This window comes from Pelmatolapia mariae, linkage group LG17 (assembly GCF_036321145.2).
Source record: "Pelmatolapia mariae isolate MD_Pm_ZW linkage group LG17, Pm_UMD_F_2, whole genome shotgun sequence".
NCBI classification, from domain to species: domain Eukaryota; kingdom Metazoa; phylum Chordata; class Actinopteri; order Cichliformes; family Cichlidae; genus Pelmatolapia; species Pelmatolapia mariae.
Window position 1 is genome coordinate 8,812,126 of NC_086242.1, and position 15,472 is coordinate 8,827,597.

Sequence of the window (15,472 nt, forward strand, 5' to 3'; positions counted from 1 at the left end):
AAAATACACAAAGTCCTCAACATACTACACAAAAACATTACTTATTATGCTTTTAAATTGAATAAATATATTATTTCATTGAGATTAGAAATTTTATTTTTCAAATATTTTTTATAATTTTTTGTATTAAAAATGTATATTTTATTAATATTTTTTAATACAAAAAAATCAGCAAGGAGGACAATTTGTATTACCCATAGCGAGAACCGATGTAGTTATAAGAAGTCTTTTATATGGAGCTATTAAGCACCGGTTTGAGCACCGTTTAAGCACTGGCACCGTTTCAAAAGTACCGGTTTGGCACCGGTATCGGATAAAACCTAAACGATACCCATCCCTACTCACCAGTGCTGCTTCTAGCCTTGCAGATGAATTTGTTCTTCATTTTGGTATCTCTGGCACGGATGCTGCCACTACGTGTACACAGCATCACTTGTGGTCCTCCAGTCTAATCTATCATTCAGGTGAACACCAAAGTACCTCTATCTTTCCAATGTTTCGACATCCACAACCATTTTTTGATGGGCATAGTCCCAGTTTTTTTCCTCCAGAAGTAAGCCACCATCTCTTTTGTCTTACTGACATTCAGATGGAGGAGGTCATTTCATTCTGGCCACTCAACAAAGTTCCTCAACAGCTTCCTGTGCTCTGATTTCTGCCCACCCTCAATACACCCAACCAATGCAGTGTCATCAGAGTTCTCTACCTGTTGCAGCATGCTCCAGTCCCACAAGACTGGTGAGCAAACTGAAGAGGGTCAACACTGATGATACTGCATTGGTTGGGTGTATAAATAAACTTTTAATATTTCAAAACTCGATGTGGATTGAGCATTAAAATAGTGGAAAATTCTAGGATACAGAAGACTCTCGTGTGGCACTATGCGTTCCATATCTACCCGTACCGTAATATGCATAACAAAAGTGCAACAACATTGTAGGTGCGGGCCGTTGTGTCCAAATTCATGGGCTGCATCCCCTATGGGCTCAAAATGTTGTCATAAATATTTTGTACTTGTAAATCAGTTTTGTACTTGTAAATCACACACACAAATTCTTTTTACACATACAAATCTTTTTTTACGCACACACAAATCTTTTTTACACATACAAATCTTTTTTACGCACACACAAATCTTTTTTACACATACAAATCTTTTTTACACACACAAAACTGATTTACAAGTACAAAATATTTATGACCACATTTTGAGCCCATATGCATCCTCCTGAGGACGCATTTGTAGACCGATTACGTCACAGCGTGACTTCGCATGTGAGGGCTCACTTGACCGCGGTCAATTCCCCAGGCTGCCATCGTTTCTTCTCATCTGCACACAAGAATACCACAAGGTAAAAACTTTAAGTCTTCTCCTGCTCTCATTCATTAGCGGTTTTTGATAAAGGCGACATGGGCGGTTCGTGGTCGGGGCGGCATCACGGGCATCGGCAAAAAAAGTTGCTCGTACTCATGCTGCCCCGACATCATGCCAGCGCATATTTCGGATGGCATAGGCACCGATCGGTTTCCTGTCGCCCATTTGCTGGGATAAGTGCGTCCTCCGTTTCCTAGGTGCGCCTGCTGCTTGCTTGGCACAGGGAGGAGAGGGCGGGACGGAGGGGAATTCTGCGGCTGGCTGGAGCGGCATCTAATAACTAACCCGCAAAATAAACAAAATAAAAAACAACAACAACAACAACAAACACGAGACATAATGATACAGACTTATAATTTGCACCGATGTTTTTTTCGAAATTCTATACGCGAAAAGTGAGCGCGAGAGCCCTCGGTGCGCCTTGCTTGCTGCTGAAGTCAAAGTAAATTTTATTGTCATCTCCGCTATATACAGTACAGTATATAGAGACGAGACGACGATGCTCCAGTTACAGCAGTGCAAGAACACAAACAATAAATATAAGGAGAGAAAGAAAATAAATATACACTTTAGGACTAGGGGTAAAGGGAGCAATAACAATTTAAAATTTATAATTTATAGCTTGATGATCTCACACAACCTGTCGAAAGGGGAGGGGAGGGGCGGGGGAGCTGCTTCCAAATAGAGCACATTTCCTTGATAATGTTGTAAATCCAAGCCCATTATGTATTCATGATTTGAATCCTGGGTTGTGCGAAATCCCATGACATTTTCTGGATGACTAACCGTGTTTCCTTGCATTGGTAACGCAACTTGGCAGGACAATAACGTGACAAGTAGCAATTGTAGTGTTACTGAAGCGTACAAAAATAGTATTTGGCAGAGACACAAATAGCTCCACAGCCTATACTTCGTAGAAATCCTCTTTTTCTGTCACTACATGGATCTAGAAGAAGGCACAAAGACAAATGTTAATAGTGCTGACCAAAGTTATTATAGTTAAGTAAAACCAGGGGCGATTCTAGGATCAGAGCTTTGGGGGTGCTGAGCACCCAGAGAGCTGCCCAGCCAGGCAAGACAAACTTTACTCGTCACAATGAGACTTCTTTCCTGTCTCTGTCGGTCCCTGTGTTAAGTATTTCACTATAAGCAAAGTCATGTCCAAGTGACGAGATGACGTCAGAGAGGTGCGTGCCTGCGTGCACGAGATTGTTATTGTTTTCTCTTGTGAGCATGCGCAATAAAACGGCCAGTGTGGTTCCCAGGCCAAAAAGGAAGATGGCTATCGTTATTTTCTCTCCGTGAATATTAAGCCACTAAAGAGTGCAAGCTAGCCACTTTGGAGAAGGTTTACACGCAAGACTGCTGTAGTAATGTCTACCGCTACAGGTTATGGGCCCAGTCATACCAGCCAAAGGTGGTTTAAGCTTTTATTCGACGGCGATGAGAAAAACTATGAGCTCTGGGAAACGCGGTTCCTCGCGCACATGGAGTTGCGCGGCCTCGGTGCTGTCCTGCAGCAGGAAGCAGAGGACGACGAGGATGCCCGCGCCGAAGACGAAGCGAAGAACGGGGAAGCATACGCAGAGCTGGTACAGTGCTTGGATGACAAGAGTCTGTCACTGGTCATGAGAGATGCAAGAAATAACGGAAGAAAAGCGCTGGAGATTCTCCGCGAGCACTATGCAGGAAAAGACAAACCACGTGTCGTAAGTTTATACTGTGAACTGTCCTCCCTCCAGATGACTAGTAAAGAAACAGTAACTGACTATATTATCAGAGCAGAGACTATATTCACGTCATTAAGAAGAGCTGATGAAAATATAAGTGATGGACTCCAGATAGCCATGGTAGTAAAAGGGCTACCTGATTCATATAAACCCTTTGTCGTGCACATCACTCAGACAAATGACACGGTAACGTTCAGCGAGTTTAAAACAAAACTGCGGAGTTACGAGAGTACCGAAAGATACGGGAGGAGTGACGTGAGTGTAGAGGAGGACAACGTGATGAAGACCATCGGCGGGACAAGGTCGCGGGGAAGACAGAGAGGAAAGAAAGTGGACATGGCTACTATCGAGTGCTACACCTGTGGTAAAAAGGGACACATGGCCAGGACTTGTCTTGCAGATCCCCAGTTAAAGAGAGAGGAGCAAAACTGGGGCACACCACAACGAGGAAGAGGACGCGGTCGTGGACGAGGCCGTGACTACATGAATAAAGCAGAGGAAGAGGCTACATCCTTTTGTTTCTTTAAAATGAGTGACTGTCCTATGCAACAAGAAAAGAAAAGTCTTTTAGTAGACTGCGGTGCCACCACACACATGATTAACGACGCCACAAAGTTCAAGACAGTGGACAAGAACTTCAAACCAGAGAACCACGTGATCGAACTTGCAGATGGAACCAAGGTGAAAGGAATGGCGAAGATGAGGGGCGACGCAGAGATCTACATCCTGGACAGCGAGGGACGGCAGGTGAAAACAAGGCTGAAGCAAGCACTCTTCGTCCCATCGTTTCCTCAGAACATTTTCTCAGTTAAAGCAGCAACAGCCAACGGAGCCGAACTCCATTTCAAGAATGGGGATAACTGGTTATTCCACAAAAATGGAACCAAATTTGAGGTGAAGGTGTACGGTAGGCTGTATTACCTGAACACTGTAGAAAATGAAAATGTTGATGAGATATATGGTTGTCATGATATTCAGACCTGGCACAGAATACTTGGTCATTGTAACCTAGATGATGTTGCAAAACTTGAAAAGGTGGTTAAAGGCATGACCATAAAAGGAAAACAGGAAGGGTCCAACCAAAACTGTGAAGTTTGCATACAGGGAAAATTCACACAAAACAGAAACAGACAGGCAGATGCTAAAGCTAAAACTATACTGGAGCTAGTACACACAGATTTATGTGGCCCTATAGAGCCAGTAGGCAAAGATGGGTACAAGTATGCGATAACATTTACTGATGATTACAGTGGAATGATTTTTCCGTACTTTATAAAAGCAAAGAGTGGCACAACAAAAGCTACAGAAAAGTTCATTGCAGATGTAGCTCCATATGGAAAGATAAAATGTATAAGATCCGACAATGGTACAGAGTTTACCGGGCAACCGTTCCAAACTTTACTCAGGAGTAATGGGATAAGGCACGAGACTAGTGCACCCTACTCACCACACCAGAACGGAACTGCAGAAAGAGGTTGGAGAACCTTATTTGAGATGTCACGATGCATGCTGTTGGAGAGCAAACTCCCAAAGCATTTATGGACGTATGCTGTGCAAACAGCTGCCCAAATCCGCAACAGATGTTACAGTAGGCGACTGGAACAGACTCCTTACTGTGTATTCACTGGAAAAACACCTGACCTATCAAACATGAAGGTATTCGGTTCTGAGTGCTACGTGTACAAACAGGATAAAAAGAAACTGGACTCTAGATGTGAAAAGGGAATTTTCCTAGGCTATGACAAATATAGCCCAGCCTACAATGTCTACTATCCTGAAGTAGGAAAGATCCAAAAACACAGGCTGATAAAATGTCTTACTAAAAGTAGTGCAGACAGTCAGACACAAACAGATTTTGACGTCAGAAATGTTTTTGAGATCCACAAAAATACACCACCAAACATGGTTGACCAAAATGACGTAGAACCAAAGGCGAGTGTAGAACCAAACCTAGATGAGTTTACAGGGACAGATTCAACAGAAAGTACTCAGGAAGGAGAAGAAGTGAGGTATCCTACAAGACAGAGAAAAGCTCCAGAGTATTTAAAGGATTATCAATGCAAAACTGAGTGTGACAATGATGATGATGAAGGTGTAGACTATTTCTATAAAGTGGCTTATGGGGTGCCAATAACATTCAAAGAAGCCATGGACTCTAAAAAATCAAAAATGTGGAAAAATGCCATGAGAGAGGAAATGAACTCTTTAAAGGAAAATGAGACTTTTATTTTGATGCCACTGCCAGAAGGTAAACAAGCAGTGGGAGGCCGTTGGGTGTATGCAGTAAAGGAAAGCCCAGATGGATCTGAGACTTACAAAGCAAGGTATGTTGCAAAAGGATATGGACAAAAAGAAGGGATTGACTATAAAGAGACTTTTTCACCAACAGCGAGTATGACGTCTGTTCGAGCTTTGATGCAGGTGGCGGTGCAGGAAGACCTCACACTGCACCAAATGGACGTAAAGACTGCTTATCTCCACGCTCCGATGGACTGTGAAGTTTATGTGGAGCAACCAGAAGGTTTTGAGGTAAAATCCAAGACAGGAGAACACTTAGTGTGTAAACTGAACAAGTCACTGTATGGTTTAAAACAGTCGGGACGTAACTGGAACTTGTTACTGCACGATTACCTTGAAGAGAATGGTTTTGTCCAAAATGATGCTGATCATTGTGTCTACAACAGAGGTTCTGAGAGTGGGAAGGTCATTCTATTAGTGTGGGTAGATGACTTGATCATAGCAGCAAGTGACAACACCTTACTCAGGGATGTGAAAGAGATGTTAAAGAAAAGGTTCAAGATGAAAGACATGGGTCCACTTAAACATTTTCTAGGCATCGATTTTTCACAGGATGAGGGAGAGATTAAAATGACTCAAAAAAGACATATTGAAAAGGTGCTGACAAAATTGGGGATGTCCGATTGTAAACCGAGATTCACGCCAGGCGAGCAAAAGTTAAGTTTTGACAGTGAAGGAGAGATCATTGATCCTACAGGGTACAGAGAGATGGTGGGAAGCTTGATTTACATTATGACATGCACCAGACCCGATCTAAGCTGGATCGTTAGTAAATTATCACAACATCTTGCGGAACCAAAACAACAGCACTGGTCTGCAGCAAAACATCTATTGAGATATTTGAAGGGTACTAGAGACCAAGAGCTTCACTATCACAAAAGTGAGAAAGGTCTAAAGCTTGAAGGGTACAGTGATGCTGACTGGGCGTCAGATAAAGATGACAGGAGGAGCACAACTGGATACTGTTTTAGTCTAACTGAAAATGGTCCAGTTATATCCTGGAAAAGCAGAAAACAGTCAACAGTAGCTCTATCTACGTGTGAGGCAGAGTATATGGCGCTGGCTGCTGCTACTCAAGAAAGTATGTATCTTGTACAACTACTTAGAGGAGTAGATAGTAGAGAGCATGTACCTGTTAAGATATATGAAGACAACCAGGGGGCGATAGCTTTATCAAAGAACCCGGTATGCACACAGAGGAGCAAACACATAGATATAAAGTTTCACTTTGTTCGATCTGCGCACACTGAGGGAAAGATATCTATTGAGTACTGCCCTACTGAAAATATGATAGCTGATGTTCTTACTAAGTCAGTGACAAAGGTCAAGTTCGAGAGTTTCAAGGAGTATCTATTTGGAAAATAAAATGGATCAGCACAGAGAATCCTAAAAAATGAACAAAGGAGCGATGCAAAAGTTTTTTTTTTGGTATGGCCAGTATTGAAAAATATATCTGTATATTTTTTTGTTTGTTCTATTTTCTATTACAGAGAACAACGAACATGTCTTTGAGTGGGAGTGTTAAGTATTTCACTATAAGCAAAGTCATGTCCAAGTGACGAGATGACGTCAGAGAGGTGCGTGCCTGCGTGCACGAGATTGTTATTGTTTTCTCTTGTGAGCATGCGCAATAAAACGGCCAGTGTGGTTCCCAGGCCAAAAAGGAAGATGGCTATCGTTATTTTCTCTCCGTGAATATTAAGCCACTAAAGAGTGCAAGCTAGCCACTTTGGAGAAGGTTTACACGCAAGACTGCTGTAGTAATGTCTACCGCTACACCCTGTATCCTTAAATGTCTCCAGTTGTCCCGAGTTCTCCGTGACTGTCTCCTTGTTGCATTTAAACCCCTGTTCCTCCCTGTCCTCATCATCTGTTGCAGGCACGTGCAGAGGGGGGGGGCTAGAGGTGCTTGAGCACCTGCCCCTTTCCTGATGGGTGCCCAAAGTGCCCTTTTCTTGAGGCAACTTTTTTTTTTTAAAAATATATATTTTTTTAAATGTGTGTGTGTGTGCGGAGTCCTGTCTGTGCCCCTCGACAATAATATTTAACTATTAATCACAATTTGCTAAATAAAAGGATCTGGCTTGCATCAGTCACATGATCACCATTAACCAATGATCGCCCTTGACGGCAGAACGCGCTGGTTACGAGCCGGGAACGAGCTCATAAAGAGCACGCGCATTTTTAGCGGTCCGGAGCTGTAGGAGAAACACAAGTTACCTCAGGCACACAGACTGATGCGACAAAACCAGTAAGTAGGTGTACAGCGCACACTGTAGTGTATAGCACACAGGAGTATTAGCTTATTATGTACACGTTGGTAAGTTGTCTTGTGACAACTGACGAACTGAAACAAATGAGCGTGCTGTGTGTGCAACAGCGCGACAAACATTACCTGTCCTTTTATTAACTACACAAGTAGTGCTGGTCACAGCTGCTGGCTCACTGGGTAAGGCCGTCATGGGTCTGTAGCTCTGTCACCGTTTTAGGGAACATATTTAGTTTTAAAGCAAGTTACAGGACTTTTCCTGCCTTTCTGGAGGGCTTATATTTCACTAAAAACGATCTAATATGCATGTCCACATAATTATGGATTATTATAATTATAATATTTAAAAAAACATACGCTGTATTTTAAAGAACATACATTAAGACACAGATTATAGTAGATTTATATTTTAAAATGCTGATTTTATAGCAGTAAAATTTTGTATCTCTACAGTTAAAAAATGTAATAAGCTTTCTCCCTGCACAGAGTGGATAGTGAAACAAATGGAATCATCATAAATACATTATTTCATATTTATTATTGTTTTTCCCTCATTGCTTTATTATTGTAGCTCTAGTAATAAATAATAATGGAAGGATTCTGGATCAGCACCATGATGCCTACATTATATACAGTATTCTGAAGGTCTAAAATGTCCCTGTGTGTGCGTGCATGTGTGTGTTTTATGTATATGGATTTTTTAAATTATTACTCATGATATAACATTGTCCAGACATGGCTGGTAAGGACATGAGGAGGAAACAGTAGGAGCTGTGTGAGGCTACTAAAGGCAGTGGATCCCTCAGCAGCTGGATTACAAAGAACACAGGTAACATTAACATGTACCAGTTGTTGGAGACGTATTCAAGTATAAAAATAATAATAAGCACAACTGGAATGTTTTTCTTCTATAACATTTTTCTGTCATCATTTTATTATAGATTAAATGCAGCAGTTGTTAGGTGTGGATAATTATATAATAGTTTATTGCAATAGCAAGTTGTGCCTTGTTCTCAGATAGACAGCAAGTGGAGAGTGATATGTGAAATGAGGGGATGGAAAGAAGAAGAGAAGCAGCGTGATTCACAGGCAGAGCCTAGTTTATTTCTCACAGTTTTTTGTTGCTTTGTGGTTCCAAGCCCATTTTCTTATGTTCTTTGCATTTAGTTATTATCTCATAACACTTGTTTAATCAGCTACCATCTCTCCTATGAACATTTTAATGTCTACAGTCTCAGATCAGCACAGCCCTACCCTCCAGCACTATCAGCAGCAGGAGCAGCAGCAACCCCTCAACAGCAACATTGTACCCATCAGGTAAAACATAGGCTACGTTTGCTTTGCCTTGTTGCCACCTCACAACAGTAATGTAGTATGATGCGATCCCATATTAGATTCTTGATGAATGTGTGTTGTTGTTATTCAGCCTGGTTCAATGTGCCCCTTTTTAACTTTGAGCACCCGCCCCTTTAAACGTCTCTGCACGGCCCTGATCTGTTGTCTTCGTCTCCGTTATCAGTCATCATAATTTTACCATCTCTGTGCAAGTCTGTAAATTTCTTTATTAAATCATAAGATTCTTAAATTCATCAAGTCTCTCTGTGCCTGGGTCCTCGTCACAAAACATGACATGACTGTTTTGTACATTTTAACACAATTTAATCCCCACATTTGTGAAAGAAAAACAAAACACTTTGAAAAGTCTGTAACAAAACCATCAAATCTGATAAAGGTTATTTAAATGCTGCAATAGAAGAATGGATTGGAATAAAAACAATACATATCCTAACCTTAATTACTGGGGGAGAATAATGAATGATGCTCATAGTGAGTAAAAAGTAAACTGAGTGCATTTTTTGGACAGAGATTCACTTTTAATGAGTATGTATAATATAATACAAATATATGAAAAAAACACTCCCAAAACAGAATAAATTATTACAAAATATTAAAAAAAAACTATAAAAATGGAGGCAACTTTGCCTGTGGTAGAATGTATACAACGTATGAAAAAATCTTTACTGCAGATACTAATTTTACTAATTTAATAATACTAATTTTGTGTTGTAAGATTTATGAGTTTCATGCTTTCATAGTGGTACTTGGGAGAGCTTGACATTTTCTCAGGTGGTACACACTGTAAAAAGTTTGAGAAACACTGATAAGGTAAGTGTATGTGTGCTTTTGGAAAACATTTAAGGCTGCAGTACAGAATCTTTGAAACAAGCTAGCTTAAAACATTTTTAGAATATAAACAGAGCACTCTTCTTCTCTTTACAGCTCCTCACTCCACCAGGGCACCATTTGGCACTTTCGGATAGCGCGCAAATGTGGTGCACGTACTGCGGCAGTCATACAGACAACTGAACGGTCCAAATGTTGGCCTACCTATTACTGGCTGAGGTTTTAGTAGAGTTGTGGCTGAATCACATAAAATATATATCATTAATTTTAATCTCCCCAATCAATTATAATGTTATGTTGGAATGTTGTTAAAGAGGGTCAAAAATGTTTCAACCCAGTTTGTTTAGCAACTTTAATATAGGGAGAACGCAACTCCCAGATTGTGTGAGTAAATTTTTTTTTTTTTTCTCTTTTTCAGTTTAACAGTTTCTGTTTTGCCTGTCACTATTTCCTGTCTTTTTTCTTACCTGGTTCTTCCTGAACTTGTACTTTCTCCTCACATTCCCCTCTTTCCTCTCTCCCTCTTTGGACTGACAATCATACACAAATAGATTGTATTCAATTAGATGAAAAATTACATTAATATGAAAAAAATACTATTAAGATCACTAATGAAAAGTCCTCTCTCAGTGTACTTTCAACCAAAAGGCAAATAACCAAACCACATGTACATCTAATAAAAGATATAAATATTGAAACACTGATCCAACATTATTCTTGATTGACGGATCATTTGCTCTTACACCTTTACCTGAATGTGGCTCCTTCTTTTGAAAAAAACTTCCTTATGTCCATTAGGAACCTGGCTGTCTCTCTGTACACACACACACACACACACACACACACACATCAGGAGTTATAAGGTTAGCTAGTTAGTATCCATTTCAAACAGGACAGTGGTAACAACAGCAGGCTACAGACAAATTTAAGTCTTAGATTTTAAACAGGCTATATAAATTTCAATGGGAGCAACGGGACGGTCAAATGTTGCTGATTTTACTACAGAGCAGGACGGATTGTAGGGTAGCAAACATCGTCGGAAAACACGTTTTCAACACTGCAGGTTACCTGGGTGTAATGTTTTTCAGCTAAAAAGAAACATGGCCTGACTCCTATTGAACTATATAAAGAGTAACTGAAGGTTAAATGCAGCTAATATGTCCTGTTTTAGGCCAGGCACTTATACCTCCGCTCCGCTGCGTCTCAGCCACCATCGCTCTGGCAGCAACGGCGCTAGAGCTAGAGCAGGGGGGGAAGCACCCCCAAAAATGGGCTAAAATCACCCCTGAGTAAAACTAAACCAAAGACTGAATCTAGATGTGAAAGACGATTTTAGTAAATAAATATTAGACTTGAAAAAAGTTACAATTTGGAAAAATAACTAAAAATGTTATAAAGACATAATTATGAAATAAAAATACAGAGTAAATATCCTTAGTTTTAGCTTTTGTTGATTAGATAAAAATGGATGGACGCATTGGATGTCTACAAGACTGTGAGACAGCTGCTTTCAAAATAAATAAATAAATCTATAATTCTTACACTTTACAATGAAAATTACAAAAAGTTTTTTTTGTTTTTTTTACAAATTCTGTATGAGTTAACAATATATTTCCAAAGCATTGTCTTCTCACTATACAGTACATTTGTGTTCAACCTGACCTTATCCCCAACTAAATAAAATTGTAGTACTGTATTTTTGATATTGTGTATTTTTTAAATTTTATTACAGGGAAACTGTTAGAGGTGACACAAATATTTCGCTGGATTCTTACTCTGGATCACCCTCAACCTTCTCTTACATTGACATGTAAGGAGCTGCGTGTATGATCATGTGCTTTGCTGCTCATTTTTTCCCCCATGATGATGAATCTGTTACCTAGTGGTCATAATGGGTGATAGAGTTACATGACTGAAGTGATCTCCACCTGTTATCAAATAACCAGTTACAACTTTTAGCAGCAGTGTTCACTAGGGCTGGGTATCATCTCTGATTTCTATAATTGGTTCGATTCCGATTCACGCTTCAGACAGTCAGAAATATTATAATTCTGATCACTTATCAGTACATATCTATATTTTTATATCTATAAAAAGAAAGCTGACACTTGTGAGACTTCATCAGAGGTGTAAGCATCACAGCAGATGCCTTTGTGTCAGAGTAACTGAGGATAAAAGACAGAAAAACATGAAGATTTTCCTGTCCTCGGTTTTCATAGCAGATAACCTTAAAAATAATCTGCAGTAGAACAAAAATGAAAGAAAACCATGAATCGACATATGAATATTACCTGATGCTGCTGAAGTGAAGCAGAGCAAAGTTACAGAGGTTTTATTAGAGACACAGCGAAGAGTTTTGCAATTTGGCATCATTTTAAAAAGTTTCAATTTCGTCAGTATTGAACAGCAGAAATGAGGCTGTCTTAATTAATGATGATATTTATAAATATATCGATATATTTTTCGCTTTGTGTTTACGTCTTTGTGTGGAATCCGTTTATCTGCTCTCATTTACTGTTTTTGCTGTTTGGTGGTTGTTGAAATGAAGCTTTAACCTGAGATTCTGGCGTTTCTGGCAAAATACATTTATATTTAAAAATCGATTCAGGATTTTTATGAATCATGGCGTTATTCAAGCTAGAATCAATTTTAATTCGAAAAGCAATAATTGAAACCCAGCCCTAGTGTTAACAGGGCCATACCCCCTGTGTGTTTTATTTATGCATCTTAGAGAGCAGTTACTGTTGAGAAGAGACTTTGTAGGCCTGAGGTAGAAGAACACCAAACACCAGGCCAGAGCCATTCGTTAAATAAATAAACAAATCTCTCACATCATCTCTTCAATTCCACCAAACTACATTACTTATATTACTATAGTTTTCAGATGGGGAACTAAGAATATTGGGGGCTTCTTCTCACTCTGTGACCAGTGAACTTTCTGTTCTTTACAGCAAACAAAGGAAGCATTCATTTGTGCCGTGAGTTCAGGAGAAGCAAAAATGGGAAAAGTGAACGTCTGCTTGAAACGGAGTTATATTGTCGTAATAAGCGTGATTGCAGTAAGTGTTTATTTTTAGACCCTTTCAGTTAATTCTATTAAGCAGAATTAATCATTGCAATTGTAACTGAATATATGCATTTTTTTAATTATTATAATTAGGTTAAGGTGTTTGAAGAAATTATTTGTGACTCATAAACCTTTAGGAAATGTGTTAAAGCCTTGAAAGTAATGAACTGTGTGTTACGGTTTTCGCAGGTGATCAGTTTGGTGGTTCTGGTATTCACTCCGTTTCTGTTTTCTGACCACGAACTGAAAGAGGTAACAGGCGTACTGGAGTAGTCTATCAACAGCAGTAGATGTTGATCAATATTGCATTATGGTGTTACTACTACTTTACTACATCACACATAGCCAACAATGGCAATTTTGTAGGCCATGTTACTCAGCAGTATACATGAGCTTTTCTGGTTTTGTGTTTTTTCTCCACAGGAAGTACTCAGGACAGCAGTCATGTTGTCTTTTTATTTTATAATTCTTTTGCGCCATTGGTGTCTGGAAAGAGAAGAAGTGGGCTCTAAAAGTGGTCGGCAAAGAAAAAAAACACAAGATTCCTCATATTTCTATTAAAATACAATTTATGACAAAAACAAATAGATCTTTCTTTCTGTATTTCTCTGTGTGCGTGTGTGTGTGTGTGACAGTATGCAGTTGGAGTGATTTTAGAGAGTATCGTCTTGTTGGTGGTTATCATTCTATTATTCGTAGGACTGGCTTCCCACACTGAGGTATTACCGAGTTGACTTTAAAATGTGGAGTTTGTGTGGGGGTTTTTGTGTGTGTGTTTGTTTAGTTGAATCCAAAATGTGTTTTAGAAGATACAGTATTGTTTGTAATAATATTTTTAATATTACTTTGTTTTTGTTGTGCAGCTAGTTGAAGAGCTGAAGAAGGAATACCTGAGGCTTTTGCCGCTGACGGAAAGCAGCAAAGAGTTGCTCGACGATTTACAGACAGATGTAAGAAACCTCGTAGTTTGAGGTTGCGAGACAGGATGTCCATGTTTTTGCAATTACACTGAAGCATACCTCTGTTAATACCTGTAGCCAATTTGAGGTAATTAGGAAGTGGTTGTTTTGCAGTTGTCTCTAAGTATCCTTATGTTCTCCTTTGACTTCCATCTCAGTTGGAGTGTTGTGGACTTCAGGGATACCAGGACTGGAAGTCCAACATCCCAAAATCCTGCCTTTGCGCCAAAGAGTCCACTAATCCGTGTGTAAGTGTGAAAGCTAACATGCCTACACTGTGTTCTTCTGTAATAGAACCTGTTGATATAAGGATGTAATTATTAGTAGTGTTCATTAATTATGGAGGACCAATTGATTTCAAAACACTTGAATGTTGAAATGTTGCTTCGAAGATGGGGACTAGTTCAGTGACCTCCTGTATCAGCTGCCAACTTCAAAACAATTTTAATGAGTTGAAATAAGGCAGAGTCGGCCTGGCATCACTTTGTGATTGAATGGCATCAAGTTGGCAATTACATGCAATCTGTTTTTGAAAATATGGCAGTTAACTGGGATAAATTTGCAAATTTGCTCTCCACATACGCCAACATTATTCTGATTTTTTTAAATTACAAATAATTTTTAAACATTACTCTGGTCTCTGTTATCCCTGGTTGTCATCCCTTTTTTTCATAAAATGAATATGTTTTCTAGGTGGAAACTCTTGGAGGCATCTGGGAGGAAAATCAGACTGTTATGGTTTATGAACAGGTATTAAAGACATTCTCATCAGTTTTTCCAGGAACTTGTGTAAACTCTATAAGCTGTTATGGTGTTATCTGATGCAACTGGGATGCAAATTGTTTTTTTCCTCTTTAGAAAATATGTATCCTATTTATCCTTTCCTGTTTCAGGGATGCCTTACGTACCTTGTTGAAATCCTCATGCATGGATTTAAGATTTTTTTGGGCATGTTACTGGGATTTTTATTTATTTTTTATTTATTTATTTATTTTTTATTATTGTGGGTAAGTACAGTCGCAATCTACTAATTTAGCATAAAAGACCAGAAAAATGGAGAAAAGAATACACCAGAGGCGAGCAAGTGTCTGTTTTCTTTGGCTTTTCTGCCCTCCTCAGTCTCTTTCTAAAATTGCAAGATGACTCAAAGCAACTCAAGAAACAACAGAAGATGAACAGGAAGTAAAATAAACAATCTTTCTTTCACTGTCCTGTAGATGTTGTCCCTCGTGTTGTGTAGAGCCATCTTGCGCCAGCTGAATCGAAACAGAGACACCCCGGTAGTGAACTAAGGTGCAGAGGCAAAAGCAGGCAACTACACCACCCACACAGAGCCTCCAGACCACTTCCGATGTCTTTGCTAGTTCTGATGCTTCCAGCAGTGATGGCCATTATTTAAGCATGCTAAATAATAAATATATTTATGACAATTGCTTATATTGAATATATTCTACAAGTGCATTATGGACTTCTTTATTATGACTTTGTGAATTTCAACTCAGTTGATTGAGATTATGGATCTGAGATATCAACACGGAGTGAAAACGCATGATTTAAATGTAATATAACTAAACATTAAACATGTATCTA

The 15,472-nt window shown here is 39.3% G+C and overlaps 1 protein-coding gene across 4 annotated transcripts; it reads left to right on the top strand.

Moving 5' to 3' along the window:
* Positions 1–1,281: 1,281 nt before the first annotated feature.
* On the top strand, positions 1,282–15,336 carry LOC134615750 (leukocyte surface antigen CD53-like). 4 transcript variants are annotated; one of them, XM_063460378.1, is made up of 10 exons: positions 1,282–1,352; positions 8,406–8,501; positions 8,905–8,989; positions 11,589–11,666; positions 12,808–12,915; positions 13,113–13,175; positions 13,787–13,873; positions 14,041–14,130; positions 14,576–14,632; positions 15,100–15,336. In XM_063460378.1, exons 5-10 carry the CDS (start codon positions 12,856–12,858, stop codon positions 15,172–15,174), a joined length of 432 nt encoding a protein of 143 aa, XP_063316448.1. In that variant the 5' UTR covers positions 1,282–1,352; positions 8,406–8,501; positions 8,905–8,989; positions 11,589–11,666; positions 12,808–12,855; the 3' UTR covers positions 15,175–15,336. The 4 variants fall into 4 exon arrangements, 1 of the variants encoding a protein (XP_063316448.1); XR_010091336.1 differs by lacking the exons at positions 1,282–1,352; positions 8,406–8,501; positions 8,905–8,989 and adding exons at positions 13,347–13,440; positions 13,559–13,642; XR_010091335.1 differs by lacking the exons at positions 1,282–1,352; positions 8,406–8,501; positions 8,905–8,989 and adding an exon at positions 13,347–13,440 and having other exon boundaries at positions 13,559–13,873.
* Positions 15,337–15,472: the final 136 nt, after the last annotated feature.